Source organism: Rhincodon typus, chromosome 19, assembly GCF_021869965.1.
Source record: "Rhincodon typus isolate 14 chromosome 19, sRhiTyp1.1, whole genome shotgun sequence".
Lineage (NCBI taxonomy): Eukaryota > Metazoa > Chordata > Chondrichthyes > Orectolobiformes > Rhincodontidae > Rhincodon > Rhincodon typus.
Genome location: NC_063350.1, coordinates 16,058,009 through 16,072,860, shown reverse-complemented (window position 1 = coordinate 16,072,860; position 14,852 = coordinate 16,058,009). Strand labels below are relative to the sequence as shown.

Sequence of the window (14,852 nt, the reverse complement as noted above, 5' to 3'; positions counted from 1 at the left end):
CAAGCAGGCTGCTTTATCTTGGATGGTGTCAAGCCTCGAGTCTTGTTGGGGCTGCACTCATCCAGGCAAGTGGGGAGTATTCCATCACACTCCTGACTTGTGCCTTGTAGATGGTGAATAGGCTTCGAGAAGTTAGAAGGCGAGTTATTCATTGTAGTATTACTAGCTGCTGTCCTGCTCTTGTAGACACTGTTTATGTGGCAAGTCCAGTGGAGTTTCTGGTCAACGATAACCCCAGGATGTTGATAGTGGGGGAATTCAGTGATGGTAACAACATTGAAAGTCAAGGGATGGTGGTTAGATTGCCTCTTATTGGTGATTGTTATTGCCTGGTATGTGTGACACAAATGTCACTTGCCACTTGTCAGCCCAAGCGTGGGTACGGTTCAGATCTTGTTGCATTTGAACACTGACTGCTTGAGTATCTGAGAAGTCACGAATGGTGCTGAATAATGGGCAATCGTCAGCAAACATGCCCACTTCTGATCTTACGATGGGGGTGGGTGGAGTGGTCATTGATGAAGTAGCTGAAGATGGTTGAGGACACTACCCTGAAGAACTCCTGCAGAGATGTCCTGGAGATGATGGACCTCCAAAAACCACTACCATCTACCTATGCAACAGGTATGACTCCAACTACCGGACAGATTGCCCTGATGTCCATTGCTTCCAATTTTGCTAGGAGCTTCTTGATGCCACACCTCGGGTGAATGCAGCCTTGATAAAAGGGCTGTCACACTCGCCTCACTTCTGAAATTCAGGTCTTTTGTCTACGTTTGAACCAAGGCTGTAATGAGGTCAGGAGCTGAGTGGCCCTGGCAGAATCCAAACTGAACATCACTGAGCATGTGATTGCTGAGCAGGTGCTGATAGCACCATCCATCACTTTACTGATGGAGAGTAGACTGATGGGGCAGTAATTGGGCAGGTTGGATTTGTCCTGCTTTGTATACAGGACATACTTGGGCAATTTTCCACATTGCCAGATAGATACCAGTGTTGTAACTGTACTAGGGCAGCGGCAAGTTCTGGATCACAGGTCTTCAGTACTATTGCCGGAACGTTGTCAGGTCCCGCCGCCTTTGCGGTATCCAGCGTCTCCGACCATTTCTTGATATCACGTGGAGTGAATCAAATTGGCTGAAGACTGGTATCTGTAATGCTGGGGATGACTGGAGGAGGCTAAAGACGGATCATCCGCTCGGCCCTTCTGGCTGAAGATTGCAGAAGAAAAGGCTGAAGCACTCGCAGCACTGATGTGTTGGGCTCTTCCATCAGTAAGGATGGGGATATTTGAGGAGCCTCCTCCTCCAGTGAATTGTTTAATTGTCCACCACCATTCATGACTGAATGTGGCAGGACTGCAGAGCTTAGATCTGATCCATTGGTTGGGGGATCACTTAGCTCTATCACTTGCTGCTTTCACTATTTGGCATGCAAATAGTCTTGTTTGGTGGCTTCACCAGGTTGATACCTCATCTTCAGGATGATTGGTGCTGCTCCTGGCATGCTCTCCTGCACTCATTAGGCTGATCCCCTGGCTTGATGGTAATGGTTGAGTGGGGGATACACTGAACCATGAGGTTACAGATTGTGGAGTACAATTCTGCTGTTGATGGTCCACAGCACCTCCTGGATGCCCAGTGTGGAGCTGCTAGACCCGTGTGAAGTCTGTCCCATTTAGCATGGTGATAGTGCCACACAATACAATCAAAGTTATTCTTAATGTGAAGGTGGGTCTTTGTCTGCACAAGGACTATGCGATGGTCACTCTTACCAACAGTCATGGATAGATGCAGCTCCAGCTGGCAGAATAGTAAGGATGAAGTCAAGTATGTTTTTCCCTCGTTGGTTCCGTCACTGCCTGCCGCAGACCCAGTCTAGCAGTTACGTCCTTTAGGACCAAACCAGCTCGATCAGTAGTACTGCTACTGAGCCACTCTTGATGGTGGATGTTGAAAACCCTCACCCGGAGTACATTTTGTGCCCTTGCCATCCTCAGTGCTTCCTCTAAGCATTGCTCAACATTAAGAAGTACTGATTCATTAGCTGAGGGAAGACAGTACATGTTAATCAGCAGGTGGTTTCCTTGCCCATGTTTAACCTGAAGCCATGAGACCTCATGGGGTCCGGAGTCAATGTTGAGGACTCCTGGAGCAACACCCTCCTGACTGTATACCACTGTGCTGCCACATCTGTCCTGCCAGTGGGACAGGACATATCCAGGGATGGTGATGGTGGTGTCTGGGACATTGTTGGCAAGGTATGATTCTGAGAGTATGACTGTCAGGCTGTTGCTTAACTAGTCTGAGAGACAGCTCTCCCAGTTTTGGCACTAATCCCCAGATGATAGCGAGGAGGACATTGCAGGGTCGACAGGGCTGTTTCTGTTGGTGTCTTTTCCGGTGCCTAGGTTGATGCCAGGTGATCCGCTTGGTTTCATTTCTTTGAAACTTTGTACCAATTGCTACAACTGAGTGGCTTGCTAGACCATTTGAGTGCAATTGAGAGTCAACCATATTGCTGTGGGTCTGGAGTCACATGTAGGCCAGACCAGGTGAGGATGTCAGATTTCCTTCCCTGAAAAAAATCAGTGAACCAGATGGGTTTTTTTTCAACAATTGACAATGATTTCATGGTGATCAGTAGATTTTTAATTCCAGACTTTAGAAATTTATTTCAAACTCTACCATCTGCTGTGGTGGGATTCGAACCCCATCCCCAGGACATTAGCTGGGTTTCTAGATTAAGAGTCTAGCAATAATACCAGTAGGCCATCACCAACCCAAATAACTATACTAACAGGATGGAAAATTGAGTCTAGTTCCATTTTTACTTCCCTGGTTACAACATGGACTGTCTTCCCCTTTAGTCACCCTACCTCTCACCCAAAAAAATGCATTTGAAAGATTAAATGGCTTCAAAATGTTAATGTTCTTTTGAGCAAAGTTACACTCATCTTGTAAGGAGTTTTGGAATCACATTTATGCAGAATGATGCATTATTTTTACATTTTGCAACAAAAAGAGATGCATCTTCTCATATTACAGCTGTAACACTTTCAAGCATGCACATATTGCTTTAGTCCCAAGAGTCTGGGTTCCATCAAGGGTTTGACAATTAATAAAAAAAATGTCCAATACTCCAACTTGTAGCTACATAGGCATAAGTTTTGGTCACGTTACTTTTATGCCAATTAAACAATGCTACAGTATGTCATATAATAGATGTCCAGAATTGCATAGCAATTTATAATACAGAACTATTTTGTTGATATCCTACAAATTCTTCATGTCCCAATTTAAACTGTAAAAGTAGATTTAGATTTCTAGATACTTAGAAATCTAGGGCAAATCTAGATATTGAACCACTCAGCAGTTTGCTTCTCCCGGACAGAAAGGAACTTTCCTCCTATGCAAGGCTATTCCAAATAGCCATTGTTTGACCCAGTGGTCAGTTTCTGTAAAAATGAAGCAATCCACACTATTTAAAGCCAGATTTGGGTAACTTTAGTTGGACTAATAAAGTAACTGGTGTAATACACAAGTGTTAAATTATCTCCAGTTTAAAAAACAATCTTAGCCACTTTCCCCCATCACTAATAAATGCATTCTTGGCAGCATTGCCCACTTCCAATTGAGAAACAAAAACAAAAAACAAACAAAAAAAAAGTCAGCTCGGCCGTTTGGCCCTTCCAGCCTGCTTGGCCTGATCATCCTATTTAGTGTTCTGTTCCTTTCTCCGTATACCATAGGAGAAATCTAGTCCCAAGAACTAGAACTCCTTCTTGAAAGCATTCATGTTTTGACCTCAAACATGTTCTATGGCAGAGAATCCCCCAGATTCACCACACTCTGGGTGAAGAGATTTTTCCTCAGCTCAGTCCTTCATGGCTCACCCCATATCCTTAAACTGTGACCCCCTGGTTTTAAACTACCTGGTCATCATAATATCCTTCTGAAACAGATTCTGATTGTAAACAGGGCATGAACTATTGGGGCCAGCATTAACCTTGTTGTCTTGTACAGGTAGACAGATTGATGACCTCTCCAGGGATATTTGACAATAAATAGGAGGGGGGTTCAAAAATACCTGTCTGCATTTTATATTCTTTTAGAACGCAGCTACATTTGTATTTATCACCAAATCAAGGCCACAGCAGTGTCACTTTTAAAGAAGCATTAATCAGAATTCACCATCACCTCAGTTAAAGTTTATCAAATTACAGAAAATAGCCACAGCTTTCAAAGGTAAATAGCTATAAAATTGTTTGATTAGCACTATAAATTAGTGTAGGTTTCATTTTAAAATGCTTGTAAAATCCTTTACAAGCAAGATTAATTTGTGGATGGAATGGGAAGACCACCATTTTAGAATCAGATTGGTTTCTGACCACAATTGGTCAAAGAAACTCCAAAGTGACCTCTCAATATTTATCCATAGCCAGGACATAGAAATTAGAATAAGCCAGCCTAAAAATGAAATTAGAGTAAAAAATAAAAACACCAAAAAAGCCTCTCACTTCAAAAATATTTTGGCCATCAAGTATAAAACAAATTGGAGTACAACAGGGGAGGCCAATGCTGGAAGTGCTTAGTGAAGGGCAAATGCCAAGCAACAGCTGAGTGACAGGCCTCTAACTTTGTAGAGGGATTAAGAATGATCTGAGCAAACCTTAGGTCTTGCTGCATTTTTCCCTCTACACCAAAGTCTTACATCATTTGAAAATGAGCATGGGGCGGTGAAGACAGTAGCACTGCGTGTGGCTGGAATTGGCGACAGAGAGCAGCCTCTTAACAGAGAATCCTGGATAAATCTGCTTAAAGCAGAATGAAAGTGCTCAGATGAGTAGCGGACTGGTCCAGCTCACCAATGCTGATAATCAACGATGCAGCTTTCAATTGTTCAGTTGCAGCTGGGTAACAAAGGGACAGGAGCTCATACATAACTCGAGCACCAAATAAATCTGCAGTTGAAGCATAAAAGGTCACTCTTCAATGGCAATGGTCAGATTAATGCAGGCACGCATTACTAGATGTCATGGGCTGTAACTGATTTCCATATTCATAGCTAGGTGCTATTAGGTCCCACACACAGGAATAATTTTTCCCTATAGCAACCACCATTGATATTAAGTTTAATATAATTGGCATAAGGGACTGTCAAAGGATAATGGTATTAGTGAGTGCTGCCAGCAAAATGTGAAACTTGTAATATGTGATTTAATAGTCACATGAGCTGGGCATTGCAAGTGGAAGCTTCAAAAATCTAGCTTGCTGTCTGGTTGGTCCTTTGACAACTTTGTGGGTATAATCACAAACTGTGAACCTGAGGAAAGCCTCCCGTCACACGGACCTAAAGATTGATAGCAGTCACCCGACCTCCCAAAGAAAAGGGCATGTTCCATTTGCCTTATGGCGCGAGTTGTGAAATGAGATCTCCCAGGTTTGCTCTTGTTCCCTGGAACAAGAGATACATACATGTTCAGCACCAGTAACCTGGAGCTGGAAAGCGTATTGGAAAGCCTCACGTCATGGTGTAGGGCACAATAAGATTAACCATTAAGATAGATCCATCATCAACAGCACCATTGCTGTTATTTCCAGGTAATAAACTCTTGGACAGCAACACCTGGTGTCTTTGATAGTATTTCTTTTCACTTGCAGTGCCACTCTGCATTTGACAGCCTCCCAACCTAGAGTTTAATGTTACCCTCTAAAAATATCAGGGGAGGCTGCTCTCATCCAAACAACTTTACCTATTAATTAGTTTGAGATCTTCAAGTCACTTGATACACAAATGATGCAAGCAGGTTCATGCACCTCAAAGCTCCAAACAAATCCCCTCAAAAAAACAAACAACCAAACCCTCAGATCTGGCATTGTAATTTCTATGCTACTGCATTGAAAAAACTGAATTGCATTCTCCAATTAAACAACATTTTCACATTACATTGAAGAGTACAAATAGGTCTCTAACTGTGTTCACAACACAGCCAAGCTCAACAAATCTGACATATCGTTTCTCCTTCTTCCGGTTTCAAAATTGCTAACTGGTTTTCAAGCTTAACAATACACTCAACTAATGAAATTGAGTTGTGCCAGTTACCAGCTCCCTGCCATCCTTAACCTAAAATGGTATCCAGAGGCATCAAGAATCAGGTGACATGTTCAGAGTGCAGAATTTCTCAAGTCCATATACACCTGACTTCACACTGTACATGTACTAATACTGGGACTGGATTTTCAGTCAAGGCAGCAAAGGTGAAATAATAGCTGTACCGTGAGCAAATTAAATGCAGATAGAAACTACATTGTGAACCTTTTGTCTCCCCTTATTCCAATTCCACTTGTGCACTGACATTCTATTTAATACCACTAAAAAACACTGAATGGGCTAAATTACATGGCACAGTATTGTGCCAGTTTCACCTACTATTGAATAATTAGGACAAAGTGCTCTACAATTAATTCATTTGAACTGGAGATACATACACATGCTGAAGACAATGCTAATACAGATCATAAGGCAGTAGCATAAGTGTGGAGCTGGAGGAACACAGCAGGCCATCAGAAATGAAGGGTTCCGACCCAAAACGTTAGCTTTCCTGCTCCTCTGATGCTGCCTGGCCTGCTGTGTTCCTCCAGCTCCATACTTATCTGACTCCAGCATCAGCAGTTCTTATTATCTCTCCCTGAATCTAACCTTCATAACTAGCCTGCCACGTATGTCACTTTCACACCACCACCACCCCAGCGACTAAGGGAGCTTGAGCAGATACTCATGGCAAACCCTAATTCTTCACATTGAAGCCACTGTTGATATTCCATAAATCACCATTCAGATATCTAGAACCCAGAGTATTGTCACTATTATTGAAATCATTTAGTTTCTGAAGGAATATACATACAAAAGAAATACATTATCAAAATTCTAGAAACTTTCCAATGGAAATTTGCAACCGAGTGGTTACTGGAGGGCTCAACCTTGCTTCACATTAAAATACAGGATATCTTAAAAAGTCAACTCAAAAGCTAATGCTAGTAAACTATATTGGAGCTTCGACCAAAACAAGATGAGCAACCAAATGGCCTATGTTGCTATTTGCACTAGTCTGCTTCCACTAATTACTATTTCCTTCGTAATGGAATCTATAGTACAGCAAGGAGATTACAAGTAATGTTGCTAGCAAGATGGCACACCATACATGCCTAATCCAAAGCAACTAATTCAATAAAATGTTTTACAAAAAAGGAATTTCAAGTAGCTTTGATTACAATAAATGGCAGCTTCAAATAAAATGTTCAGAATTTCAAATTACTAAAAATTTCTAAGAAATCATTTGTCCATATTCACCACTTATAAGCTTGCCAGTTAAATGTTAATGTTGGTTTATAAAAAGAGGCAGAAATTCACGAAGCAAACTAAAGACATTAGCAACAAGGTTCCAAAACAGTAGAAACAAGGCAAGCAAATCAACGTTAACAAAACTGAATCTTCATTTAACAATTTTCCTTGGAAGGTTTGCACATTTGGATGCATAAAATCATATCATGCTGCTGTCAATTTAGGTGCAACTCAGAATGAGTAGGATCCGTTTGAACTGCTGTTTTGGAATTCTGCAAGTATGATCATAAGCAGGTTTCATCATGGCATGGCTCAAAAGATGGCGAGTTAAAATAAAAGTTGCTTCAACAATAAAACTCCAAACCAGCACATGCTGTACATAGACATTTTAAACTAAGACAGGTTGACAACTGCTTAGCATTGAAGTAACAGATAAACAACCTAAGCACACTACAGTCAGACGTTACCCTGAGGAATCAGTTGGCTTTTCTGCAAGGGTGCTGGATCAGGTGGTATTTCAAGCTCTGTAAAGGCTGGTTGTGGTGAGGGAGGACTATCAGTACTGGAGGAGTGAGAAACAGTTGTGATTTGGGTGGGTGTTGAACATCCTGTTAAAGTTCAGGAAGGAAAAAAAAGGGAACCAGAAGATCAATGCTGCCAAATTTTAATATTAAAGTTATTATGTATCCTCAAATTCTACAGAGACAATTTACAATAACCTCATATGCATCTAGCATCAAAACCTGTAGAAAACTTTTCAGAATAACCAATTATACACCACTTGGTGAAAATGCAAGGGCAAAATCAGAGTAGTGCAAGTATGCAATTAGCAAAAAAGTCAGAATCATGTGTTGATAGTTGAAGAACATCCAGGCAAGAACATTTAACTATTACTTGAAGTAAAAAAGTCAAGAATACAATGCAGTCCTCCCAAAGAGTTGGAGGTTTCCCAGATAATGAAGTATTTTTCCAAATTACTTAAGTCATGCTTGCTGTCCTATTACAAAGTGAATCCCAATTCTCACCTAAACTGGATGCACTATTATTGCACAGAATGAAGCTTGAATGCACTTGCACTACTCCAGCTTGTTAGTTTTACAATAAATATTTTCATAGCATATCAATTGTTAACCTCAATGGTCTCTACAAATCCAATCTCAGATTACATCAAGTCAAAAAATCTATAGATACAGACAAATGGTTAAGTTGAAACTAACCAGAACTTTTTAGTCTTAGGATTAAAAGGGGTCTGGCTTCAAGGCTCAATAAATACTAAACTAAATTGGTAAACTGAATTACTCAAAGTAGTTAAACAAGTTTAGTAATGAAAAATCCTACCTCAACATATTTGATATTACCTAATATTCACTCCCAGAATTTGACAGTTGCACTAACTGAATTGTAAAAAAGGATTAAGCTATTTACAATTTTGTGCACAATGTTTTCAACATGTATGAAGGTACAATGATAAACTTAACAATTGAAGGCTTTTACAGATTGACACTGAGATGTTAAGGGACATCCTTAATATTAAAGGAATTAAAGTCAGACATAAGTATTTCAGAAAGCAAAATTAAAGGCTTGAGCAACTCCACTGGTAACAATTTGAAGAGGTTGTGTATGTTCCAGTGGTTAGTACCAAGTGGTCACTTAAAAATTACAGCTGTAAATTCAAATTAATCACTGACAGGGGATGAATCTTATTTTATTGGAAATTAAAAGTTTGGTCAGAAAGTTGGTTTGCTACATCTAAATTTTAAAATCTAAGACTTGTCAAACATTCAAAAGTTTTAATTACTAGTTATTTGCTAGTTCAAGAATGTAAAATCTGTCAGGCTATTATTTATTGATACTTCCAATAATTCTGCTCAAAAATTGTTAACTTCATCATAATCTAAACAAAAAGTGCAATTCAATGTAAAACCGTTAATTCATCAGATGTATTGCTCAGCAAATAAAGAAAGCACACAAACCTAGACCCACAGAGCTGCCATACTGCTGTCCAACCAGAGATCCTCCTCCAGCAAACTGGTTATATGGAGTCATACTACGGAATGGACTGTATGACGTTGGAGGCTGAAATGAAGTGTTTGACGAAGCACTCAACGAAGACTAGAAGGAAGATGCTGTTGTTACTGAGACTGTTACAGGTACAGACAATATAATCGCTTTTCCCTACAATTAAGTGTAAAACTTAATTACACGCTTTCACATGAAAAAAGACATTGGCAAAACAATAAAGACTTGAATGGGCACAATCTTTATCCCATCAAAAAGGAATTGCCGTCTACATTTTTGAAGTAAAACCATGAGTAGCTAAGAGTTCAGTGTAGCATATTGGTGTCAGTAGTTTGATTTACTTTTACATCCAAAGGCCGTGTATAAATGTCTAAGTCTGGCCAATGTCTTCACAAAACAAAATTCTTGTAAAGAATGGTACTTCACACACTGGAAACAAGACAGCTAAACTGGATTTTTACAGGTTTAACTAAGAAAGTTAAGTTGCAGAGTTACATCAATGCCCATGGACACTGGCCCAAGGTATCAGTGGATGAATGTGAAAAAAGTCTTTAGGTTCCACTTCAAGAAATGAATGTCTACCTACCTTAAAGAGATGGAACATTTCCATAACAAAGCTAAATAAGATGAGTAAATAGATTTTTTTTTTTGAAAAAAGTGGTAGATATCAATCCATCTAAACAAATTTTCACAGTTTACTGACATCTAGCAACTGGAATGAAGCTGACAGTTGTACCAAAAATGCTTGATATCTTAGTATTGAATAATTTCAGTAATTCACCTGTACTATTGCAGGATCTTGGGGTTGTGGTTTGGGAGGTTCGCAGACAGTAATATCTTTGATATCACTGCCACGGAAGATGATATATTCATAGATTTCATCTCTTGGGGCGACAGGTCTGTCTGTGGGGCGGTCTTCTGTTCCGAATGATCGCACTACCAAAGCAAAGGTGAAATGTCTTAATTCAGATCTAACCCAACAAAATTTCGTGGTTTCATAAATACCAGTTAAAGCTTGAAGCTATCTTGAAATCAAGATGAAAATGATAATTCCTATTAAAAAGTGACAACTGCAGTCATTTTTCAAGATCCAAATGTCTTTCTACAACAAGAAACTAACATCTGGCTACAATCAGAAGATTGAGATCCTTTCATTTGCCATAGCGATCAGCATTTGGAATTAAAAAAGGTTAAAATATACATAATTCAGTGGTTAAAACTACATTCCACAAGCGTAACGGTATTTTTAAGTCCGTGTATGATGTCACAATGCTTTTCTGCAAGTGAGTTCACAGCCAGAAACTGACCACATGCCTCCAATTCCGAAGATAATAGTAATGTGTTTAATGGCTCAGAGCTTGCAGTGACAGAGCAAAAACTTTCTTTTGAGGGCAGTGGTAAGCACTAATCTAATGATTTGTGACAAGAACATTTACTCAACATGTTAGGAGAAGGGGAACTAACCCCACTAATTTGAAAAGCAACGAGACTGCATGGTCAGGATTTCAGCATTAAACTGCATATCTTTCAAATCCTACAGCTGTGATCAGTTTCATATCACTTATGACAGAGAATGTTTCACCATCAAGCCAATCCCAATCTCTGTCCTTTTAGCTCAGTCACACTGCCTTGTAGAATTGCCGAGTACAGTCCAGTACATTGATTCCTTACCATCTTTATGATCAAGTCAGAACCATGTCATTTACAGGTCTTTGAGCAGAATCAAAGTCATACTGCAAGGAAACAGATCCTTCAGTCCAGCTTGTCCATGCCGACCAGACATCCCAATCTGACCTAGTGTCACTTCCCAGCATTTGGCCTAAATTCCTTTAAACTCAAACCATTCATGGAGTTTGATGCATCTAACCTTTAAGTGAGTGACATGCATCTATTACATAATGGCACACTGCCTCATTGGCATCAAATACTACACCTAATCATTTCCTTTTAAATAGCCAGAAGTACTACCACACAACTGAGCAACTTTCCCACTAAAATCACCATGACAATTTTTCCTTCCTTTAAAAACCAACTACCACTATTAATTACCAAATATTGGCAAGCAAAGTCCATACAGGCAAGGCAAACCATCAGAATTGAGGGGGAGGTAAGGAGATGGCGAATAGGTTAAATCAAAATGGAGTCACTTGCTTCTTGGGCCTTCAAGAAACAATATCAAATTGAGTTTACAAAACAATTAACAATTATCTTCAATATTGAGCACAATGCATAATGTTGACCAAGAGCATAGTTCTTTAAATGAGGGATCAGACCTTGTCTCACATCCATTCTAAGCAACCACCAGTTTCACTTGAGACAGCCATCCTCAAGTTTTTTCTGGCCACATTTCTTTCCTGTTGCAAATAAATCCACAATATAACAGTATTCCCTTGAATAGATTCTCTGATCTAGTACATTCTTGACAGGTCTACAAAGATTCCATGATTCCACATAACAAGAATTAGTTAAACTTAAAACATATATTCAAATTACTTTTCAGAAGGGGTAATGAAAGCCATTCCTAAAAAGTAACCTGTTTAAAAGGTTCTGAATTTCAAAACATCCATTCAATGAGGAACAAAAACAAAGTTGCTGAAAAAGCTCAGCAGGTCTGGCAGCATCTGTGAAGAAAAAAATCAGTTAACGTTTTGGGTCCAGTGACCCTTCCCTCAGAAACTCAATGAGTTTCAGGTGCAAAGATTAGTCAGTCAATCAGTAAAACTAGCTAGTTAGTAAGATAACTGAATCAGGGAATAATGTCAAATTACCTCAGATTAAGCAAAAGTGAAATAGTCTATACATAAATAGTACATTCTCATTAGGAGAGAATCAACCCAAATCACAGACAGCAATGAGATAGCTTAGCATTCCATAGGATTCAAATTGGGAAGCATTACTATTGCAGGGCAAAAACATTTCAAAAAGCAAATTGTTACTGGTAGATCAGCAACAATACGATGTCAATTGTTTTGATTTCTGCAACATAAACAACATGTACAGTTATACAGTTGCAGTTTTAAAGGTAAAAGTCTGCAGACCATGCAGCACTTACCAGACAAAGGCAAAGCAATCACACTTGAGCAGAAAGGCCCATCTATTTTGGGTAGAGCTAGTCAAAATTTAATAAAGTTAAACGTTTCAAAACTAACCCTGGCAGCTTGTGAAAAGGAATGATCTGAAAGAGTAATACAGATGAGCCACGTTTGCGGTACACTTGGGTTAATCAAACCTCAACTGTCTTAAAGCTCTAATACAATTGTTATATTAATTATAAGCTGACATTACACAAATCTATTTTTCAAAAAAGATTACTCTTACATCTATAAGTCATGAATGATACCCCTAATTCACCAAGATGCCATGTTACTGCTGCTTGGGGAATGGAGAGGAAAAGGAATCCGCAAGACCCAGGTAGGAACAGACTTTCTCCCTGTTTTGGTAACTTCATTCAGATAACTGTCTTCACTTTAATTGACCATTTAAAAACCCAACATGGAATGAACCAGCATGAAATCTAGTTCTGGGGAATGATCTGTAGCAGGTGCAACATGTTGCAGAAAGAACATCTAGGAAAGCAGTGCTCACATTTGGTTTAGAATAGTTATGAAAAAGATAAGGAATAAATCAAGAAGTTAACTGGAAACAAAATTTCAAAAACAGGTGAGCAATGGGAGGCCTTAAGTAAAAACAAGCACAATGAGAAGGACAAAAATGCAAAGCTGTAGCTCCCTAAATAATTGATGAAAACGACGTTAAAAACACAATGCTTAGTGGTCAACAAGTTCATACAGGAAAAAGTCGTGTAGAACACAATATGCAGTTGAGAATTAGAAATTAAAGGGTAAAAAGCGAAGAAAAATTAGGGAAAACTTTGTCAAAACGAGGGGAAAGCTAAACGTCAAGGGAAATGTTGAAGGGAGAGGGCATAGTTAGGGTAATGAGTGAAAACGCTGCATCTGTCTTTAGTGGATAACATTGGACAGAAGAGATTGAGGATGTTGCCTGTAGCACAATTAGAAAAAAGTCAGCTGGTTCCAATGCAGATTTAGAATGAATATTACCGTAAGTTAATACTGTAATTATTTTGGACATCGCCACTTGATCGAGCACTAACTTATATTCCAGGCCTCTCGGGGGGTGGGGGAGAGGAGAAAGAAGAGTATCGGAGCTACAAACATATTCTACGTACTATCATAACAGTTTGGGATATTTTAAAAGCAATGAATGCCCCTTCCGACTTCGTCGACCACCAACCCGTGATTTCTCACACGGACAGTAGGGGTGGGTGGTCACTTGATTTCGACCCATTTACTGCATGTAAAACCCTCAAATAATGCAAACTCCCATAAACAAGTCTACGTATCTCTGCAGAAGAACTGGAAATGATACGAATTCAACAATTCATCCGTGCCGTGGAGAAAGGAGCAAAAAAGTAAATTCTGAAAACAAGTGGACTCTCCCCTCCCCCAAACACCAAGTGCAGGGGGATCCAAACAGGCTTGGGAGCCTAAAACATCTACCCAACTGACGGGTGGCAAAAATAGGACAAAAGGCGCCATCGGTAATTGGACAGACGGGCAAAACAAATAAGGCCATGTTCTTCCGACCGGGTATAAGGTTGGGAGATAAATATGCCTCAAGGGTGAGTGAGGCCCCACACCCACACCCACGCCTCCCAGTGGCACAATAGGAAGGCGCCAGAAGCCCGCACTCACCCTTGGCCAGGGCCACCGTGGAGTTGTCCGTGTCGATGGTATACAAGATGCCCTCGTAGCGGATCTGCGCCTTAGAGATAAGGCTGATCTTGCTGCCGATGTACGGCGTCCCGCCGCTCATGGTGACGGCCAAAACCGGTCGATTTCCCCCTTTTTTTTAAAACCCTCCCGCCCTGCAGCCAATGCAAAATCGCTTCCTTTTTTTTCCCCCCCAAAACACCACCCTGCCTCAATAACTCACTCACACTCTCTTTACCCGCAACTGCACAACACCAGAATCCCACCTCCCTCCCACCCCGCCTGGCGGCGCTTAAATAAGGCGTCACTGTCACTGCGACCGCCTTCCAATCCCTCTCCCGGGACTATGGGACCGTCCCGCCAACTCCAGCGGCACCTGCAGGTCGGCGGTCTGCCATTGCACCCACATGTTCTGCCCAAGTCCGGGCAGGTGACAGGTACTTGTCACATTCAGTAGACATATGTTTACCCTCTCTATAATGGTGAGTCTAACGGTCTCGTGGTGTAGAGGTAGTGTCGCTAAATGTAAAGTCGCCATAGTTACCAGACCACAGGGCTGCTCTCTCATCAGAGAGACAACTGGTGGTGGTTTAACCTAAGGATCACCACGCCTCAGGTGAGGGGAGAAGTTGAGAATGAGAGTCCTTCACGGTAAATCTCAACAAGTGCGGGTATTGAACCCACGCCGTCGGCCCCTATCTCAGCAACAAAAAAAGATCTGGGTCCAAGTTTCGCATGTCCCAGAGGTGTGTC

The 14,852-nt window shown here is 40.6% G+C and overlaps 1 protein-coding gene across 7 annotated transcripts in view; it reads right to left on the bottom strand.

Moving 5' to 3' along the window:
• Positions 1-14,387, bottom strand: part of LOC109927129 (protein LSM14 homolog B) — a 29,291-nt gene extending 14,904 nt beyond the window's left edge. For 2 of the 7 annotated variants that reach the window (XM_048608250.1, XM_048608251.1), the window contains exons 1-4: positions 14,082-14,364; positions 10,148-10,302; positions 9,321-9,459; positions 7,815-7,955 (exon numbers count right to left, since the gene is read on the bottom strand). In XM_048608250.1, the coding sequence (XP_048464207.1) occupies positions 7,815-7,955; positions 9,321-9,459; positions 10,148-10,302; positions 14,082-14,202 (556 nt within the window). In that variant the 5' untranslated portion in view covers positions 14,203-14,364. Of the gene's footprint in view, positions 1-7,814; positions 7,956-9,320; positions 9,460-10,147; positions 10,303-14,081 lie in introns of all 7 variants that reach the window. The other 5 variants (XM_048608252.1, XM_048608253.1, XM_020527042.2 and 2 more) reach the window with 3 other exon arrangements.
• Between the last annotated feature and the right edge of the window lie 465 nt (positions 14,388-14,852).